General features: G+C 42.4%; 1 protein-coding gene and 1 pseudogene across 5 annotated transcripts in view; one reads left to right on the top strand and one right to left on the bottom strand.

Annotated features, from left to right (window-relative positions):
- Positions 1-11,111, top strand: part of LOC130275572 (uncharacterized) — a 40,193-nt gene extending 29,082 nt beyond the window's left edge. For 4 of the 5 annotated variants that reach the window (XM_056523694.1, XM_056523698.1, XM_056523697.1 and 1 more), the window contains exon 2: positions 8,915-11,111. In XM_056523694.1, coding sequence (XP_056379669.1) covers positions 9,088-9,873 — 786 coding nt within the window. In that variant the 5' untranslated portion in view covers positions 8,915-9,087 and the 3' untranslated portion in view covers positions 9,874-11,111. Of the gene's footprint in view, positions 1-2,411; positions 2,729-8,914 lie in introns of those variants that run through there. The other variant, XM_056523695.1, reaches the window with a different exon arrangement.
- A 2,688-nt stretch (positions 11,112-13,799) lies between these two features.
- On the bottom strand, positions 13,800-13,969 carry LOC130278194 (U2 spliceosomal RNA; annotated as a pseudogene).
- Between the last annotated feature and the right edge of the window lie 7,795 nt (positions 13,970-21,764).

Genomic DNA, 21,764 nt, shown 5'->3' with positions numbered 1-21,764 from the left:
AATGGCACACATCAGCGTGATCGTACTATGTTGTTAAGGGGTTAACATGTTATTTTTATATTATTTTTACGCTTTTTTAACCCCTCAAGGACTCACCGTTTTTGCTTTTTCATTTTTTCCTCATCACCTTTTAAAAATCAAAACGCTTTTAATTTTGCACATAAAATTCCATATGATGGCTTATTTGCACCACCAATTCTACTTTGCAGTGACATTAGTCATTTTACCCAAAAATCCACGGCGAAACGTAAAAAAAATTCATTGTGCGACAAATTTGAAGAAAAAATTTAATTTTGTAACTTTTGGGGGCTTCCGTTTCTACGCAGTGCATTTTTCATTAAAAATAACACCTTATCTTTATTCTGTAGGTCCATACTGTTAAAATGATCCCCTACTTATATAGGTTCGATATTGTCGTACTTCGGAAAAAAATCATAACTACATGCAGGAAAATGTATATGTTAAAAATTCTCATTTTCTAACCCCTATAACTTTTTTCCGCGTACGGGCCGGTTTGAGGACTAATTTTTTGCGCCATGTTCTGAAGTTTTTATCGGTACCATTTTTGTATTGATCGGACTTTTAGATCGCTTTTTATTCATTTTTATCATGATAAAAAAGTGACCAAAAATAAGCAATTTTGGACTTTGAATTTTTTTTGCGCCTACGCCATTGACCGGGCGATTTAATTAACGATATATTTTTGTAGTTTGGACATTTCCGCACGCGGCGATACCACATATGTTTATTTTTATTTACAGTTTTTTTTTATTTAAATTTTTTTATGGGAAACCCCTTTTCAAACTTTTATTAGGGAAGGCACCCCTTTTTTTTTTTTTTTTGCAGTGCTATAGCTCCTATAGGGACCTATAACCCTGCACACACTGATCTCTTATGCTGATCCCTGCAAAGCCATAGCTTTGCATGGATCAGCGAGATAGGGGCTCGATTGCTCAAGCCTGTAGTTCAGGCTTGGAGCAATCAAACCCAGATCGGACGCGACGGAGCAAGGTAAGGGGGTCTCTGCTCGCGTCCTAGCTGATCGGGACATCTCAATTTTATCGCGATGTCCCGATCAGCCTGACTGAGCTGCCGGGAAGCGTTTACTTTCACTTTCAGACACAGCGGTCAACTTTGATCGCCGCGTCTGAAGGGTTAATAGCGCGCGGCACCGATCGATGTGCCGCGCGCTATTAACCCTTCAGACGCGGCGATCCAAGTTGACCGCTGCGTCTGAAAGTAAACACTTCCCGGCAGCTCAGTCCGGCTTATCGGGACATCGCGATAAAATCAGTTAGCCCAAGGTCCCGGCTATGAATAGCAGCCAGGACGACCCGGTTTTAAACACCTGGCTCAGGGTGTACAGGTACGCCCTGAATCCTTAAGGGGTTAAGTGTGAAATGGGGGGAAAAGGGGTGATTTACATTTTTATTGGGGGAGGGGATTCTTCACTTTTTTTTTTTTACACTTTTTATGTCCCCATAGGGGACTATTTATAGCAATCATTAGATTGCCAATAGTGTTCAGTGCGTGCAAAGGCATAGCACTGATCAGTATTATCGGCGATCTTCTGCTTTTGGTCTGTCCAATGTCAGACCAGAGCAGAAGACCCTGGGAGAGCAGCGGAGGCAGGTGAGGGGACGCAGCACGGCGGGCAATCCGATCATCCAATATAACGCCCACATTGCCACAGATGCCATGATCTGTATTGATCATGGCATCTGAGGGGTTAATGGTGGACATCAGCATGATTGTGTACGTCCTGGTACGTTAAGTACCACCACGTCAGGATGTACATTTACATCCATTGTCCTTAAGGGGTTAAACAATAAGATCACCACAGGTGAAAACTCAGGTCCTCATTGTTTGAAAGTAAAATGGTACATTCAAACGGGAAATTCTACGAGGAGTGTCCTTGCTAAATTTCCTCAGGGATCTGTGCCCCCGGAATCGGTGTTTATAGTGTGGAATTTGCCAAAATTTTAAAGTCCCAAGGATTAAGGCTTTTCCATGCAGAATCCCTTTCAAATCGATGGGAAGCTGCTGAAAGCGGATTCCACTGGGAATTTCCTAAACCACTGTGGTTAAAATGAAATCTGTGCTGTGATTGGCTGTTATAAGTAACATGTCCATATTTATTGGTAGTTTTGATAAATGAAGCCCACATTATGCATGTGGTAGCTTCCTGGACATTCGATAGTATAATTGGTAGGAATTACATTCGTACATTACATGTATCCTTTCTAACCAATGCGTGCCGATCGTTGTGTCTCAAACATATTTCTACTCATGAGTCTGAATGCAGTGACTGAAGAGGAATGCCGAGGCACCATGCTGGTGTTCAGTCTATCCAGGAGAGCCAATAAGAACGTTCCTTACTGACAGTCAGTGACAGGTGGCTGCAAGTTTTCTCTGACACAAAGCCAATTGGCTAGATTGGCGTCTCTCCTTCTACAGCTTTGACAGAACTTTCCTCCTAACCGTAGTCCTCTCTTCTCTGCAGCTCGGAGGTTACTCCTAGCGTCAGGGCCCAGATTATCAGCCTAAAGGATAAGCAACTGTACTGCTGGGATTTCGGCCCAAGTCCCTCCCTCCTCCTCTGTTTACACTAAGCTTGTCTGTTCCTTCAGTGCCGACTCCTTGCAGTTCAGCACCACCAGGTCGATTCCTCTATTAACAGAAAAAGCCACTTTATTAACTTTACAAACAGCGATCAGCAAAGCTTAAGGTATGCATAATTTATCCCCCTAAAACATATCTGCTGGGATCAGCACCTCTGCACTTGGTATGGAACTGACAGGATCTGCTGCAGGTTTAATGCTGCAAATACCAATAACTAAATGACTAAAGACCGTATCAAATCTGCGGCAGATCCCTTACATGGGAATGTACTCTAAAACCATATAACCTATCCAGTGACGTAGCTAGGGTTGGTCTCATCCCTAACACAAGTTATTTTCCCCCCATATAACACTGAGGGACTGTCTGAGGGAGCCGTGGGCGCATTGAACGTTTACACGATTTTCCCACGCATGTTGTGTAGTATACATGCCAATTTTTGTTAGGCCGAACAGAGTCTAAGGCTATGAATACCAAACTTTTCTTTGGCTTATTTCTTTGCCTATTTCTTGAGTGCATACTTTTCTTCTTTTATTTTTTTTTATTTGGGGGTGGGGGGTTGTTGGATTAAAAGAATATACAGTATTTGAATTCGTGACACTTCAATAGTAGGGATCGACCGATATCGATTTTTTTTTAATTTATTTTTTTAGGGCCGATACCGATAATCGTCACCTTTCAGGCCAATATACCGATATTCTGGTATAAGTTATCGGCTAAGTTATCAGCTTTTTCAACAACCCCCCGGCGGAGCAGAAGCTGTTGCAGATCAATGATTTAAAGCAGACGCTTTAAGTTAATGAACTGCAACGGCTTTTGCCAGGCCAGAGATCGCCTCCTCCACCCACTTCTCTCCCCCTGCCTGTCCTGGGGTCCTGAGTCTAACCACCACAGTTGCCCAATCGCCTCCCCCCCCCCCCATCCTCTGCCCACATACCGCCGCCGCCCCCCCATCCTCTGCCCACATACCGCCGCCACCCCATCGCCTCCCCCCATCCCCTTTGTTATAATTACCTGTTCCTGGGGTCCGCGATACTTCTGGCTCCGTCGGCGTCCTGCACTGTCACTGGCACTGAAACAGCGCAGGAGCCAGAAGTATCGCGGACCCCAGGAACAGGTAATTATAACACCGGGGATGGGGGGAGGTGATGCGGCGGCGGTATGTGGGCAGAGGATGGGGGGGAGGCGATGGGGCAGCGGTGGTATGTGGCCAGAGGATGGGGGGAGGCAATGGAGCAGCGGTGGTATGTGGCCAGAGGATGGGGGGAGGCAATGGGGCAGCGGTGGTATGTGGCCAGAGGATGGGGGGAGGCAATGGGGCAGCGGTGGTATGTGGCCAGAGGATGGGGGGAGGCAATGGGGTAGCGGCGGCGACGGACGTCTTGGAGCGGGGCATTATCGGCAAGGTAATTCCAAAATTGTGATTATCGGCCAAACCGATAATCGGTTGATCCCTATTCAATAGTGCATGAATTCAGCTTTTATGTGTACGCAAATTTATTTTATGATTACCATGCAAGATCATTAACAAATTTTAATAGTTCGGGCATTTCCACATGCAGCAATACCAAATATGTTAGCTTTTTTTCTTTGTTACAGGGGTGAAGTTTAGACTCTTATTTTAAAAATGGGAAAAGGTGGTGATTTAAATTATGAGTTTCTTTTTTTAGCTACCCCAAGGGGACATTTATAGGCATACTACCATGTGGCAGTGGTCTGTCAAAACTGGGATCCAGGCCAGCCTGCCTGGGGCAGACTGTACAAGCCGATTTCCTTCTGGCAGACAGAGAGGCCTTCAGAAGGCCTCCAGCTGTCATTGGCTGCTTTCACACTGACGTTTGTGCCCGTCAGTGTACCGGCCGTTAGGAAGATAGCGGGAGAAAAATTTGTGCATGTCACTTTTTCTCCTGCTATCATAGCGGGACCTATAACAGACGTTAGAGGAATCCCATTCAAGTGAAGACTAAACCTTTTCTTCTCCAGACGGAGGGAGTGCCCCCTCGTCCTTTGGGGGGGGGTTAACCTGGAACAGTTTTTCTCCATATTTTTTGTATGGGCCATTTATATACTTATATACGTTTATCATATCCCCCCTTAAACGTCTCTTCTCAAGACAATTGTAACTCCTTTAATCGCTCCTCATAGCTAAGATGTTCCATGCCCCATATTAGTTTAGTCGCGCGTCTCTGCACCCTTTCCATCTCCGCAGTGTCCCTTTTATGAACAGGCGGCCAAAACTGAACAGCATATTCCAGGTGAGGCCGTACCAATGCTTTCTAAAGGGGGAGTATTATGTGCCTGTCCCTTGAGTCCATGCCTCTTTTTATACATGACAATATCCTGCCAGCTTTGGAAGCAGCAGCCTGACATTGCATGCTATTCTGTAGTCTGTGATCTACAAGTACACCCAGATCCTTCTCTACCAGTGACTCTGCCAGTTTAATCCCCCCTAAGACATACGATGCATGCAGGTTATTAGTACCCAGATGCATAACTTTACATTTATCCACATTGAACCTCATTTGCCAAGTGGATGCCCAGACACTTAGTCTATCCAAGTCATCTTGTAACTTATGCACATCCTCTCTAGACTGTACCGTGCTACAAAGCTTGGTGTAATCTGCAAAGATAGAAACAGAGCTGTTAATACCATCCTCTATATCATTGATAAATAAATTAAACAGTAGGCCCAGTACTGAACTTTGGGGTACACCACTAATTACCGGGGACCAATCAGAGTACGAATCATTGACCACCACTCTCTGGGTACGATCCATGAGCCAGTGTTCAATCCAGTTACAAACTAAGGTTTCCAAGCCCAAGGACCTTAACTTACCTGTCAGATGTCTGTGAGGGACAGTATCAAACGCTTTGGCAAAATCCAGAAACACTATATCAACAGCCATTCCTCTGTCAAGGCTTCTACTCACCTCTTCATAAAAGCAAATTAGATTGGTTTGACAACTTCTATCCTTAGTAAACCCATGCTGGTTATCACTTATAATACAATTATCCCCCTATGTATTCCTGTATGTAATCCCTTATAAGTCCTTCAAACAATTTACCCACAATGCACGTTAGACTTACCGGTCTATAATTGCCTGGCGAAGACCTAGAGCCCTTCTTGAAGATTGGTACCACATTAGCCTTGCGCCAGTCCCTTGGCACAATACCAGACACCAGAGAATCTCTAAATATCATGAACAAGGTTACAGATATTACTGAACTTACCTCTCTAAGAACTCTTGGGTGTAGTCCATCCGGTCCTGGAGATTTGCTTACATTTACTTTATTTAACTTACCTTGTACCATCTCTACATTAAGCCAGTTCAGTACATTACATGATGTGTTACCAGCACTGACCTGGCCAATGTCAGCTCCTTTTTCCATAGTATATACAGAACTAAAGAACCCATTCAGTAGCTCCGCCTTCTCTTGATCGCCCGTGACAACCTCCCCATTATCATTATTAAGGGGTCCTACATGCTCTGTCCTTGTTTTTTTTGTATTTATATATCAAAAAAAATATTTAGGATTAGTTTTGCTTTCTTTGGCCACCTGTCTCTCATTTTGAATTTTTGCTGTTTTTATTTACAGATTTTATTAAGCTCCTTGTACTGTTTAAATGTTATAGCTGACCCATCAGAGTTGAATTTTTTGAAGGCTATTTTTGTTGTTTATTGCTCTTTTAACATCATTTGTAAGCCATGTAGGATTTAGTTTTAATCGTTTATATTTGTTCCCCTTTGGTATATATTTAGCTGTATAGTTATTTAGAGTTGATTTAAAGATGTCCCATTTACCTTCTGTATCAGTATTTGAGAACACCTCCCCCCAGTCTATGTCCTGTAGTGCAGCTCTCAGCCCAGGGAAATTTGCCTTATTAAAGTTATATGTTTTTGCCTTCCCCGTCTGTCTTTGTTTTCTACATTTTAAGTCAAAAGTAACTATATTGTGGTCGCTATTACCAAGGTTTTCCCGCACAGTTACATTACCAATCAGCTCTGCGTTGTTGGAAATGATCAGATCCAACAAGGCATCACTTCTTGTTGGGTTCTCCACAAACTGGCCCATAAAATTATCCTGCAATAAATTTTAGGAATTTTCTCCCCTTTGTAGTTTTGGCCAGCCCCCGGCCCCAATCTATATCTGGATAGTTAAAATCTCCCATTATTACCACTGTACCTGCCCAGGCGGCCCTCTCTATTTGTTTATACAGCCGACCTTCTATCTCTTCAGTGATATTATGGGGTCTGTAGATTACACCAAATAATATTTTTTCAATATTTCCCTCCTTTTGTAATTCTACCCACAATGATTCCACCTCCTCAGAATCATCACACACTATGGCATCGTTCACACTGACTTTCATACCACTTCTTACATACAGACAGACTCCACCACCTTTTCTGTTCATTCTATCCTTGCGAAACAATGTAAACCCCTGCAGATTAACGGCCCAGTCATGCGAGGAGTCCAGCCATGTCTCAGTGACCCCAACTATATCAATATGTTCCTCCAGTATCAAGGCCTCAAGCTCCCCCATTTTATTTGCTAGGCTTCTGGCATTTGTGAACATACACTTTACATTTCCATTAAGTTTTACACATATAGTCTCACTAATGGGATTTTCAGAGTTATTGGGGTTAATGTTATTATTTGAGTTATAAGGGCTAATTGTACTATTTAAGTTATTGGGGCTAATGGGATTTTTTGAGTTATTGGGTCTAACGTTATTATTTAAGTTATTGGGGCTAATGGGATTTTTTGCGTTATTGGGTCTAACGTTGTTATTTAAGTTATTGGGGCTAACGGTATTTTTTGAGTTAATGGGGCTTATTGTAATTATTGAGTTATTGGGGCTAATGGAATTTTTTGAATTATTGGGATTACAATTTTTCGGGCTACATTTATTTTTACGGCTGGTTAGTAACCCATGGATCTCCTTATCCACTGTTCTTAACCTCCCCCCACAGGACTCCTCTCCACCCACCATTATGTCCTGACCCCTCTCTAACCTATCCATCCCACTGTCTGCTTTTTTTGCTTTATTATCCTCCCCCCACTCACCTAGTTTAAATACTCAGCCACCCCTTCCAGGATTCTCTCCCCCAGCACAGCGGACCCGCTTCCATTCAGGTGCAAATTATCCGTAGAATAGAGTTTGTACCCCAATGAAAAGTCAGCCCAGTGCTCAAAAAAAAAACCAAACCCTTCCCCCTCACACCACGACTTAAGCCATGCATTTAACTCCCTAAGCTCCCGCTGTCTTTCCTGCGATGCGCATGGCACAGGAAGTATTCCAGAGAACACAACCTTAGAGGTCCTTCCCTTCAGCTTGGCACCTAGTTCCTTGTAATTATTCTTCAAGGACCTTCACCTACCATGTATTCTGTCGTTGGTTCCCACATGGACCACGACAGCTGGGTCATCCCCAGCCCCCCCCTAGTAATTTGTCCACCCTTTCCACCACATGCCGAACCCTGGCACCAGGGAGACAGCAAACCATTAGGTTGAGGTGGTCTTGGCAACAAATTATTCTATCTGTCTTCCTGATTATAGAATCCCCTACCACAACTAACTGTCTTGGCCTACCTGCGTTACCATCCCCCACACTACTAGTTGAGCTGTTCCCCCGGCTGTTAGGGAGACCAGTATCCACTAGGGTTGCCATCTCTGATACTGAGGCCCTCGCATCATCGCCCAACTTGGCAATTTTACTTGGGAGATCAGAAGCAGAAGTGACCTTCCTTTTCCTTGCCCCCTTTCCAGTCCCTCTAACTACATTAACCCAGCTCCCTACTTGGGCCTCCTGGCTAGTTTCTCCAACCTCCATTTCTACCCCACTAACTGCTTGCTCTGTAAGATTGTCAATCGCCCTCAATGTTGCATTTTGCTCCTCTAGATCTCTAATACGAGCTTCCAGGTGGGCAACATGCTCACATTTGTCACAGCGGTATTCACCCTGAAGCTGCTGCTCCAGAGATGTATACACAAAGTTAGTGATTTTGGAGGAAGGGCTGGCACATTTATAACATATGTCCTTGTATAAAAAGACCCCCCCCCCCCCACCCCTGATCTCTCCACATTGTGATTGTTTTGAGTGTCAGTCATAGTGCTTCATCTCCCCCTGCCCTGATCTCTCTACCATCGTACCTCACTACCACCAAGTGGTAATGAGAGCAGCGGATGAGGAGATGGAGCGGCACCATTGTGTGTAACCTTTTGTGTTCTGTGAGACAGTACATACAGAATGACAAATAATCACTTACAGGACTTTTTCTTTCTACTACAGGAGACCCAACCACCATAGGTCCCCAGAATGGTCTTATCTGGCTGTGATGTAACACTCAGTGATTGGCACCTTATGAGTTATTGATCTTGGCTGCATGGCTTGCACACGAGAATGAATTTGTTGATGAACATCCAAAGTCCTCTGAGGCCAAAAACCTGCACTTCAATGAGAAAATGGTTTTAGCTCTACCAAGTGCTAATTGCACAACGGCACAAGGCCCTGTAAGATTATTGGATGGGCCCCAGCAATCACAGCTGTATGAGAGTACAGCATTGATGGAAAGATATCTCTCTAAACGATGGAACTTGGCCATGTTTTTGGAGGAGAGGTACAACATGCTCTTGGAAATCGAGTCATCTGATGTGGAACCAATGGAGAAGATACCATACCATACTCCACAGTTTCAGCAGCTGTATGTTTTTTGGAAGAAAGCCACCACACATTACAAACATGATGTGCCAGTGTCAGCACAAAAATCTAAAGCAAAGAAAGCTAAGAGACAAAAGGTGTCAGTACATAGAAAACGAGGAGGACATAGGACACCATCCTACCCTACCACCTGGCTAAAGCGCATTGACTGGAGACAAAATAAAATCATGGTGCATAAATTCCATCCAATGTTTAGGAGAACATCCTTGCCCAAGGTACCTTCTCTTGCGGAAGCTGAAAATGACATACATGGCAGAACGTTGTCACCCAGACATGTGGGGTTCAGTAAGTCAGTCCATGTCCGACTAATCCCTCCTCTTCACCATAATAGGAGAGCTAGGATCTCTAAAGAACATCAAGATAGAGTCTTCATCAATGACCCAGCATCTCTACAAGACCAGAACCCTGTACAGGAACATATCACTGAGAGATGTGAACAGAGAGAACAGAGTATCTTGTCGCGCACCATCAGATGCATCATAGAATGCCTGTGTTGTAGCGGATGCTGCACAACAGGTGGGGAAAACTGATGTAACAGAGGAGCTTTACTATTTTTTGTGGAGGATATTTTTACCACCAGCAGTCGTCCCCTTCATGGTATGGTGAGAACAGACAATAATATTACTGGAGATTAGTAACATCTTGCAGGTGGTGCAGTGACTAACACTGTTTCCCTCCAGCGCTTGGGTCCTAGGTTTGAAAATGGGACAAAACCTGCAAGGAGTTTGCATGTTCTCCCAGTGTTTCCCTGAGGTTCCCCCAGGTACTTTGGTCTCTTTCCAAACTACTTAACATACTGAAAGGGTTAGAATAAAAATACCAGGTGTCAATGTGTGATGTAAAAGAGGATCTGTGAATCTAAAGAGGGCAGCCCAGGCTAACAAGCTGTAGGATCTGCAATAGTTCAACACTGTGGGGTACAGCAAAAAGCGAGAAAGTGCCCAGAGTGTGTATTTATGTAGAGCAGTATCCTTGGTATAAAACTACACTATAACGTTTTTTTTGCAATTGTGGAAAACAGAATCATGTGTGCCCCAAATGGATTTAAAAATAGCATGAAATCTGAGTGTATTAAGTGCTGGGCAGCATTGTGACACCATTCTATGTGTCCTATTTGGCTTAGTATAATTTTTTTTTTTTGTTGTGCATGTAAGGCTGTTTTTACACGATAAAAATACTTCCTTTATAGACATAAAAATCATGAAAACCGGCTATAACGGAAGTATTTTTATAGTGTGAAAGCAGCTTAGAAATTTGAAATAAGTCCTGGCTAACAGGTGCAAAATGTCCAAAACCCCTCGCTGTTAAGTGGTTAGAAGGCTTTATACTGATACAAAGATACTGTCAAAAGTATTGGCAAATATGTTGGCAGGGTTAATCCCATCTATGATATCTAAAGATCAATGCAGATTTAGGCAGGGATATTCTACCTCATATAATGTGAGGAGACTATTTTCCAATATACAGGAAGAGGGACCACTCCATCCTGTCACTTGACGCAGTAAAAACGTTTGACAGGGTGGAGTGGCCCTTTTTGTGGAAGGTCCTGGAAGATTTTGGTGTGGGTAAGAGGTTTGTGAAATGGGTAAAAATATTATAGAAGGAGATAGCAAACAGAATTACCATATATGGCAGACAGAATGGCATCAAATAGCCCAATTTGGTTGGGAGAGAGTCTTTTAAGGGGTACTCTTTAAAAAAAAAAATTTTAAAGGGTAACTCTCATTAAAAAAAAATTTGCCATTGCACTCCTTTATGGTAAATAAAAATATTTCTAATATACTTTGTTTAAAAAATAAAAAAATGAAGTTTTCTATGTTTTATTTGTGCTTAAAGGGGTAGTCCAGTGCTGAAAAACTTATCACCTATCCTAAGTTACAGATCTCTGGTGGTCCGACCGCTGGGGCCCCCCACGACCTCCTGTACGGGGCCCCGGCTCGCTGGCCAGATAGCGGGTGTCGACCACCGCACAAAGCGCCCTCAATACAGCGCTATGGCAGAGCCGGAGATTGCCGAAGGCAGTGCTATGGCTCTGCCATAGAGTTGTATTGAGGGGGTGTTTCAGCTGCCGCTTCGTGCGATGGTCAACATGCCCCCTTCCCGCGGGCTGTCGGGGCTCCATACAGGAGATCGCGGGGGGCCCCAGCGGTCAGACTCCCCGCGATCTGAAACTTATGCCCTATCCTTAGGATAGGGGATACGTTTTTCAGCACTGGATATCTCCTTTAAAAAAAGCTCAAGAGCACATTTCCCCCATCTTATACACAGAATTTGGACCGAAGCCCAAACACAGGAAGTGCAGCCTGGAGTGCTGAGGGGGGGTCCAGCCTCATCCAATCATAGCTCTTCTCACACTTAACTGCCATATGCTGTTGGTTGGACACCCCCCCCCCCCTCAGCACTCCAGGCTGCACTTCCTGTGTTTGGGCTTAGGTCCAAAGTCTGTGTATGAGATGGGGGAAAATGTGCTCTTCAGCTTTTTTAAGCACAAATAAGACATAGAGAACTTAATTTTTTTTTTTTAAACAAAGTATATTAGAAATATTTTTTATTTAGCATAAGGAGTGCAATAGCAAAAATTAGTTTTAATGAGAGTTACCCTTTACAGCTTGTCCTCACTGACAGTAGCGGGCCACAAGCTGACAGAAGGGGGATTTTTCCTCCAGCTGTGAGCCCTGCGCTCACAGCTGTCAATCAAGGAAGTGTGTCCATGACATAGATGACTCATGGACACAGCAGGACTAGTATGTGTCCAAGCAGGCAGGGGGGGGGCAGTTGTTTGACTGGGTTTTTCAGTATGAAATACTGAAAATTGTCTAATGAAAGCAATTGCAAAACCTATTGGTTATACATGCTTTACAACAGATCAAGTTTTTGTATCTGACGGTGCCCATTTAAGTAATGGAAGGATTAAGATTTTTTAATAGAAGTAATTAACAAATCTGTTTAACTTTCTGGCACCAGTTGATGAGAATTTTTTTTTTCCACCGGAGTACCCCTTTAAAAAAAAAAAAAAAAAAAAAGAGAGAACCATTATTGAGGGATTTAATTTGGAAAGGAAGGAGACAAGGATAAAATTGGAGCATTTGATGAAGGATGAAAATTATAGGGAATTATTATAATTGAAATTGAGCATAATAATAAAGATTGTAAAAATTAGGGAATGGTTGGAAAGAGGTCCAATAGAAATAGTTAAGGTTAAAGGGTCGACACTTATTACGCTAGCGCACCAAGTTTGTGCATTATTAAAAGTAAAAGGGTGGCACTAAGACAAGCAACAAAGTTCACACCGTTATTCGATAATAGAAGGTATAGTGAAATAGGAAAAAGTAAATCCAAAGAATTTTGGATCAAATATGATATAGAATTAGTGACACAATTTTTTTGAGGAGGGGAGATTAAAGTTGTTTCACAGGATATGGAATGAGTATAAGGTACCAAAGAGTAAAATTTTTCGTTATTTACAAATTGAACATGTGGTGAAAGCAATAAAGGATAAAGAATTATCTTGTATAAAAGATGAACCCATAATTAATGTTTTTAGGTGATGATTCGAAAAGAAAGGTGGAGGATGTTGGAGAGTACCTGTCACCAAATAAAACGTTTAATATAGTGTTCCTTGTTTAATTAGCAGACACTTTCCCATTCATTGCCTTTAAAATTATCAACATAAATATGTTTAAAATGTAATAGAAAATTAAGCCACTAGGTGGCTTAATTCTGTTCCCTGAGGCAATTAATACAGTGAGTTTGGTCTCCTCCTGGCCTGGCAGGAGACCATATTCAGAAAGTGCCGAGGCAAGTGCTCCCTCTAACCCAAATTGCACGAAAAAGTGCAAACGTGTCACACTAAAAAAACGTGCACAAAGGATGCGGTCTATCGCTAAGCCCTTCTCCAACAGGAGAAAGGCCCCCCCCAACAAACCTACCCTTCACCTCCGGGCCAAAAGGCACCTGCAAGGATCCAGGTTCGATTCCCCTTTTCGCCGAAGCTACTAAGGGGCCGAAAATGCTCCTGGCTTCAACCTAGGCATTAACCAAGGTATCAGCCGATGAGCCATATACTGATGGCATCTTGACTGAAGCCAAGATGCCCAGGGGTTGCAGGTAGGTGAGGAACCTAATGGCCACATACACCTCCCCTAGACCGCCAGGAGGGACACCCAGAAGGGCTACCGCATCCTGAAAATCCTGTGTACAAAAACAGACACATAAAAAATAATAAATAAGTAGACGAGTGCAGATATACTTCACCGGATCTATAAAAATTTCCCTGATCCTAGCCAGAAGGCCGGGATACCAAGGGTGAGTGCCAAAGGTGACGAGTAATGGTGCAGTGCTTTCACTCAGTGAGGTATAACACCCAGTGAGTTTCGGCACCTCAGGGTTACCACTCCCCGAGGCACAGAAGTACCTCGGCTCTACACCCCTCTACCTCATGGCGAGATCCAGAGGAAACGGGTCACAATAGGACAGCCGTCAAGCTGATTCCTCAGAACCAGTACCGGAACGCCTGCCCCCTCCATGCAGCACCCATCCCCACCAGCCCCACACCAGTGGGACTTAGTATGAAACTGATAAGAACAGATACTACACTTGATCTTAGCCAAAAGGCAGAGAAGCGATACCATACTCAGGAAGTGCTTCTCTGCACTGAGCTTGATTGACAGCTTCACAGAAAGTGAAAGCTCCACAGCTTCTCACAGAAATCTGCACAGACTGACAGCTGAAGGAGAGCCTCACTGATAACAACATAGACTGAAACATGCACAGAGCCTGAGGTCTTCTATTTATCATGTATGTTATCTATATGTGAGTAAGAATAAAGATATGATACACAGCCTTTTAAAACTCTAAAAAGGGCTGGAGGGGTGTTAGTAGTAGTTAGGGAACATAGCCTGAGTTAGTTTAGAACAGTTTTATTTGGGGACAGGTACTCTTTAAGTTATATCATATTAGCAAAAGGCAATGGGATAATGATGTGAGCATGATAGGTGAAGAGGAATGGAGGAATATTTGGAGGTGGGGGAAAAAAGCAGATAATAAATAGAAATCACAGAGTGACACAGTTTATATAAATTATATGTTGTATTACACACCTAAAAAACTAACCATAAATGGCAAAGGGTAAAATATACAGTTGCCCTAAATGCGGAGAAGAGCAGACCAACTTTATCCGAATCTATTATAAATGCCCCCAGGTTCAAAAACTATGGCAACAGGTGTTTAGAGAAATAGAAGCACGACTGCAAATGAAAATAACAACCCTTAAATATGGCTGCTAGGTATGATGGAGTCAAATAAATGTAAACAGTTGATGGCTAAATTATTATTTATTTTGAGGCTGATGATAGTAAAAAAAAAAAAAAAAAAATTGGCCAAAGAAAATCCTGGTTTGAATGAATATATGGGGATGAGAAGAAGTATTATTAATCAAGAGTTTTGGCAGGCAGTAAAAAAATTTCACTCAAATTGGAATAACTGGATTACAGGAGTGTCAGCGGAGAAAAACATTGGTTTTGTGGATTTAAGATAAGGTTTTTGTAATGTCCTCAGTGTGAACCTGCTTTCATCTGTGAAGAGCACAGGGCACAAGAGCACAGGGCGCCAGTGGCCACCAATCTTGGTGTTCTCTGGCAAATGCCAAACGTCCTGCACGTTGTTGGGCTGTAAGCACAACCCCCACCTGTGGACGTCAGGCCCTCATACCACCCTCATGGAGTCTGTTTCTGACCGTTTGAGTGGACACATGCACATTTGTAGCCTGCTGGAGGTCATTTTGCAGAGCTCTGGCAGTGCTCCTCCTGCTCCTCCTTGCACAAAGGCAGAGGTAGCGGTCCTGCTGCTGGGTTGTTGGCCTCCTCCACTTCTCCTGGTAGCGCTTCCATGCTCTGGACACTACGCTGACAGACACAGCAAACCTTCTTGCCACAGCTTGCATTGATGTGCCATCCTGGATTAGCTGCACTACCTGAGCCACTTGTGTGGGCTGTAGACTCCGTCTCATGCTACCACTAAAGTGAAAGCACCGCCAGCATTCAAAAGTGACCAAAACATCAGCCAGGAAGCATAGGAACTGAGAAGTGGTCTCTAGTCACCATCTGCAGAACCACTCCTTTATTGGGGGTGTCTTGCTAATTCCCTATAATTTCCACCTGTTGTCTGTTCCATTTGCACAACATCATGTGAAATTGATTGTCAATCAGTGTTGCTTCCTGAGTGGACAGTGTGATTTCACAGAAGTGTGATTGACTTGGAGTTACATTGTGTTGTTTAAGTGTTACCTTTTAGACATGAGCGAAGTTACAGTAATTCGATTCGTCACGAACTTCTCGGCTCTGCGTTTGCTAACTTTAGCCTGCATAAATTAGTTCAGCTTTCAGGTGCTCCGGTGGGCTGGAGACTCTCTCCTAGGACTGTATCCACCTTTTCCAGCGCACAGGAGCTCCTGAAAGCTGAACTAATTTATGCAGGCTAAAGTTAGCAAACGCAGAGCCGAGAAGTTCGTGACGAATCGAATTACTGTAACTTCGCTCATCTCTATTCCCTTTTATTTTTTTGAGCAGTGTTTTGTATATAATTTTTTTTTTTTTTTGGGAGGGGGGGGGGGGTGTATTTGGTGATCTAAAACCCCAAAATAAATATATAAGTATACAAAGATGAAGCTAAGATTTTAACAGTATGGATATATCATCTAAGATATATATGGATGGTAGAATGTCGTTGTTGTTTTTTGTGTGTTTTGTTTGTATGTTTCTCTCTTCCCTTTTCTCTTCCTCGGCCCTCATCCATTCTTATAATCCTGATTAAGAGGGGTCGGTGGAAGGTACTCCTTTAGTAATAAATTGAGAAATAAATGAATGATGTTATTGAGGGGATGCAGAAAAGAAGAAAAAATATATATAAGTGGGCGTTGGTGGCTCGGAGAGGTTTTAGGTCCCGGGGAAAAAAAATTAAAGTTTAAAATGTAAAGGAGATGGGGAAAGGTAAGGTGCTAAAAATGCATAATTGATAATGGTTTTATATTGTGGATGTTAAAAATCAGAAATAAAATGTATAAATAATAAAAGCTATCCTAGCAAAGGAGAAATATGAAAAGTAGTTGGCTGCAGGATCATTACAAGAAGTAACAGCACCAATCCTACAGTGTCCCATTGTTGTGCCCAATTGTTCCTTTTAAGCGGACATCTTATGTTGGTCACAGACTACTGTACAGTTGCAATCTCACATTGCCGTGATCTATTCCAGGCTGTCGCCCTCCCAATTGGCTCCTTGGGAGCGATTCACCAACTTCTGTGCATTTCATATTGTTCTCACACTACTGAGCCTCTCACAATGGTTCCCAGTTAACAGCCCCTCATGTCTAACAATTATGTGGGAGAAACTACTAAAAAATATTACTACTAAACAGATGTTGAAGATTTTTACTTTGTACAATTCTTAGGCTGTATACTAGAATATCCCTTTAAAGTGTCCCAGTCATTTACAACCACTTTTGCCGTGTCACAGACATAATTTTGTTTGGTCAGGATCTGAGACCCCCACAGATTATTAGAATAGGGGAGAAGCATGTGGTAGCACACTTTACTCCAAGGCATGAAGCAATCTCACTCAAGCTTCAATAGACGGACCCATCACAAGTGGAACTGGAAAGAGCGTTGTACACCATGGTACCACATGCAATTTAGGATGTGTATGTATGTATATACGTACTGTATGATTTTACGTGTCCTGGTTCCAGATATCCTTTAGTAGTACATAAGGTCGCTTGCATGCTTCATGTAAGAACCAATTCCCTAAAGGGGGGGGGGGGATTTTGGCCCATTCTTGTACAGTTTTTTCTTGTCATGATCTGGTTAAATTTTATATCCTCCCAGTTCACTGCCCCATCACGATAAACCACCCCAGCCTTTATTTTTTATAAATTTTTAGTTTTCTACATTAACTCCTTAAGGACCAAGCCCATTTTGAGCTTAAGGACCAGTCCAATTTTCATTTTTGCACTTTCGTTTTTCCTCTTCTCCCTTCTAAAAATCATAACGCTTTCAATTTTTCACCAAAAATTCCATATAAGGGCTTATTTTTTGCACCACCAATTATACTTTGTAATGACATCAATCATTTAATAACAAAATCTACTGAAAAACCCAAGATATATATTTGTGCAGAGAAATAAAAAAAAATCTCCATTTTGTAAATTTTGGGGGCTTACGTTTCTACACAGTGCAATTTTTGGTAAAAATGACACCATATCTTCTGTAGGTCCATTCGGTCGCAAGGATACCCAATTTATATAGGTTTTGTTTTATATTTTACTACTGTAAAAAAAAAAAAAAAAAAAAAAACATTATAACTACATGTACCAAAATTGGTATGTTTTAAAATAGTCATCTTCTGACCCTTATAACTTTATTTTTCCCGCATGTAGTTTTTATCGGTACCATTTCTGTTTTAGTGGGACTTTTTGATCGCTTTTTATTAGTTTTCTTTTATGGTATATGAAGAGACCAAAAAAAGCTAAATTTTTGACTTTGGTATTTTTTTCCGTGTACGCCATCAACCGTGCGGTTTAGTTAACCTTATATTTTCATAGTTAGGACATTTACGCACCCGACGGAACCACATGCTTATTTTTTTTTATTACATTATGTATTTAAAAAGTGGGAAAAGGGGGGTGATTTAAACTTTTAATAGGGAAGGGGTTAATTCAATTAACTTTTTGTTTTACCCTTTTTTTTATTTTTTTAAAGCAGGGGCTGCAACATGCAATCTTTTGATTGCTTACACTGATCAATGCTATTCCATAGCATAGCATGATCAGTGTTCTTGGTGATCTGCTGCTCAGAATTGGAGCAGCAGATCGCCGAACGGATGACGACGAGGAGGCAGGTGAGGACCCTCCCATCGTGGGTCCCGATCAGCTGACTGGACGATTTCACAGCGAATGTCCCAATCAGCTCCACTGAGCTAACCGACACCGTTAACCCCACACTTTAGACACTGTGATCAACTTTGATTGCAGCGCCTAAAGGGTTAAGGTCGAACCCTGCCCCGATTGGCGGTGCCCGGCATTAGCCGTGGGTCCTGGCTGCCTGTAGCAACCGGGACCCACTGGGTTTAACCCATACTCCACTCGTGAGATCGGTTTAAACCCTGTAAAAGGGACCAGGGCGTACAGGTACCCCTTGGTCCTTAAGTACCAGGACGTCGGGTATACCTGGACGCCCTTGGTCCTGGACAGGTTAATATTGCTCTGTATTTTCTGCTCAGTCTGTCAGATTCACAGACTGGGAAGAGGCATTTTGATAACTATAGTACCTGCTAATTTCAGGGCTTTTTGATAATTCCACAAGTGGCCCTTAGCTCTTGGACAATTTCTGTATTACTTCTTTATTATGGCCCCAACAGTGCTCACTGGAACATTAGAAATGCGCCTGTAGCCATCATTGTTACGTTTTATAATTATGTTGTGAAGGTCTTGGGGCAGCTTTTTGCTTTTACCCATCATGAGGTGTCTTGTGTGACACATTGGCAATGAGACCTTTTGTAGCCGTCATTTGTGACTGAATCAGCTGATATTTATTTGCGCTGACAAGGGGCTGGATTGCTTTTTAAATTACTGATAGATTTCAGCTGTTGTCTTGGCTTTCCATGTCTTTTTGTATCCCCCCCCCCCGCCCCCCCCCCCTTTCTTGACATGTTTAATACGTCTTCCCTGTATCATTAAACAACTTAATTTCTGTGTTTGTTTGTTCTGGTTTCTTTATATGTACAGATTCTTAGAGTTGTTACGAACATCTGGTGAAAATTAAATAGCTTTTTTGGAAGCATATTTAGGGACACGTTCAATACTTATTTCACTCGCTGCATGAATAAAAAGATATTGGAAAATCAGATAAATACTCCAAACTCATACAGTGGGGGATCAACATTTTTGGCACCCCAGGTAAAAATTTGTATTAATGTGTATAAAGAAGCCAAGGAAAGATGGAAAAATCTCCAAAAGGCATCAAATTACAGATTAGACATTCTTATATGTCAACAAAAGTTAGATTTAATTTCCATCATTTACACTTTCAAAATAACACTGCGGCATTTTATATAAACAAACAAGGGGGCACCCTGTGTTTAGCACTACAGAACTTGTGTATACAAATCATGGCCTGGGCATGGCTAGTAGTGACGGATCTCCGAGCCACAATCAATTCAATTCTGAATCAACAGGGGGATTTGCTGAGCCGAGAGACTCTACTTCCAACCGAACGGTCTCTGAATACAGTTTATTTCAAAACCTTGACAGACAAATGGGGGTAGCCAGAGCTCGACCTGATGGCTACTCGGGAGAATCGGAAGCTGGAGAAATTCGGATCCCTGAGGTTTTGGGATCATCCAGATGTCCTGGACACCTTTTCAATTCCTTAGAACAGGAAATTTCTCTACATATTTCCTCCACTTCCAGTTCTGCCCAATGTCCTCAGCAAAATCATGAGGGAACATCCAACTGTGAGCATGGTTTCCTGTCATTCTACAGCTCTTGCTGTAGGAAAATTCTTCGAGTTTCCAGTTGTTCCGGATTTACTGCTTCAGAAATGATTTCTCCATCCTCATGCAGAGAAATTACATCTAACAGCCTGGTTCCTTAGAAGGAAAGATTAATTCAGCTAGGTTTTTCTAGCGAAGTTGTGGAAACTCTGCCATCTACAAATTTTGTGTACTCAAGACTATGGAAGAGGTTTCAGAGTTGGCAAACTCAGTCTAAGTTCCAGATATCTATTAAATCCATTCTTCAATTCCTCCAGGAAGGTTATGAGAAGGGATTAAAGCCCAACACGCTCAAGGTACACATGATGGCTATTAACGCCATGACTGACAGAAAAATTGCTATGGAGCCACTCGTCACGAGATTTTTTTAAGCTTTAAAGAAGTTAAGGCCTGCTGTCCGTCCCCCAGTAGCCTCTTGGGACATGGTGTTGGTCCTGAATGCCCTTTCTAAGGCTCCCTTCGAACCTATTGAAGATATTCGGGGACATTTATCATCGTTGCTTTGGTAAGCAAGTTCTGTAGTCATTTTTTCCTTGCTATTTTTTTGCTTATGCATGACATATTTACCATACTATCACAGGGGGTTGATAAATTTGGCTTACATGAGCAAAAACCAATAAATCACTTTTAAATACCATATTTTTTTTTAGCACACACAAGCAAAAACCAAATAATGACTACAGAACACCACTTTGCAGCAATATAAATATATATATATATATATATATATATACATATACACACACGCACACACACACACACACACGTGTTTGTGTGTGTATTTATTACATTTTTTTTTACCACTGATTTTTCTACCTACTCATTTATTTATTTTTTGTTACTCATTTCAGATCCGTGTATCCTGTGGACTTCTTCGGATTCGGTGGACTACTTCGATGACCAGCGTATTTCTTTGCTCGATATTAATAAAATGGTTAACGAGTGTTTTTTTGTAATAAAAATTTTTTCAAACCTGTTGTGTTTTTTTCTAACTTTACATGACAGGATTAGTAGTGGAAGCTGTCTTATAGACTATGTCCATTACTAAGCTGGGCTTAGCGTTAGCCACAAAAACAGCTAGCGCTAACCCCCAATTATTACCCCGGTACCCATGGCCACAGTGGTGCCGGGAAGAGCCGGTACACCAACAGGCCCAGAGCGTCAAAAATGGTGCTCCTGGGCCTAGGCGGTAACAGGCTGGCGTTATTTAGGCTGGGGAGGGCCAGTAACAATGGTCCTCGCCCACCCTGGTAACGTCAGGCTGTTACTGTTTGGTTGGTATTTGGCTGAGAATAAAAATAGGGGGGACCCTATGCGGTTTTTTTTTTTTATATTTAATTATTTATTTAAAAAAAAACCGCATAGGGTCCCCTATGCCAACCAAACAGCAACAGCCTGACGTTACCAGGGTGGGCGAAGACCATTGTTACTGGCCCTCCCCAGCCTAAATAACGCCAGCCTGTTACCACCTAGGCCCAGGAGTGCCATTTTTGACGCTCCGGGCCTGTTGGTACCAGCTCTTCCCGTCACCCCTGTGGCATTGGGTACCAGGGTAATAATTGGGGGTTAACGCTAGCTGTTTTTGTGGCTAACGCTAAGCCCAGCTTAGTAATGGACTCCGTCTAAAAGACAGCTTCCACTACTAAGCCTGTCAAGTAAAGTAAGGAAAAAAAACAACAGGTTTAAAAAAAAATTTATTACAAAAAACACTCCCCCACAGGCCCTCGTTAACCATTTTATTAAAATCAAACAAAGAAAAACGCTGGTCATCAAAGTAGTCCACCGAATCAGAAGGAGTCCACAGGATACACGGATCTGAAATGAGGAGGAAAAAAAATAAAAAAAACCACAAAAAATGGGTTAGTACATTTATTATCAC

This window comes from Hyla sarda, chromosome 6 (genome assembly GCF_029499605.1).
Source record: "Hyla sarda isolate aHylSar1 chromosome 6, aHylSar1.hap1, whole genome shotgun sequence".
Taxonomy (NCBI): Eukaryota; Metazoa; Chordata; class Amphibia; order Anura; family Hylidae; genus Hyla; species Hyla sarda.
Note: the sequence above shows the minus strand (reverse complement) of the source record. Positions and strands in the feature narration are given on the sequence as shown.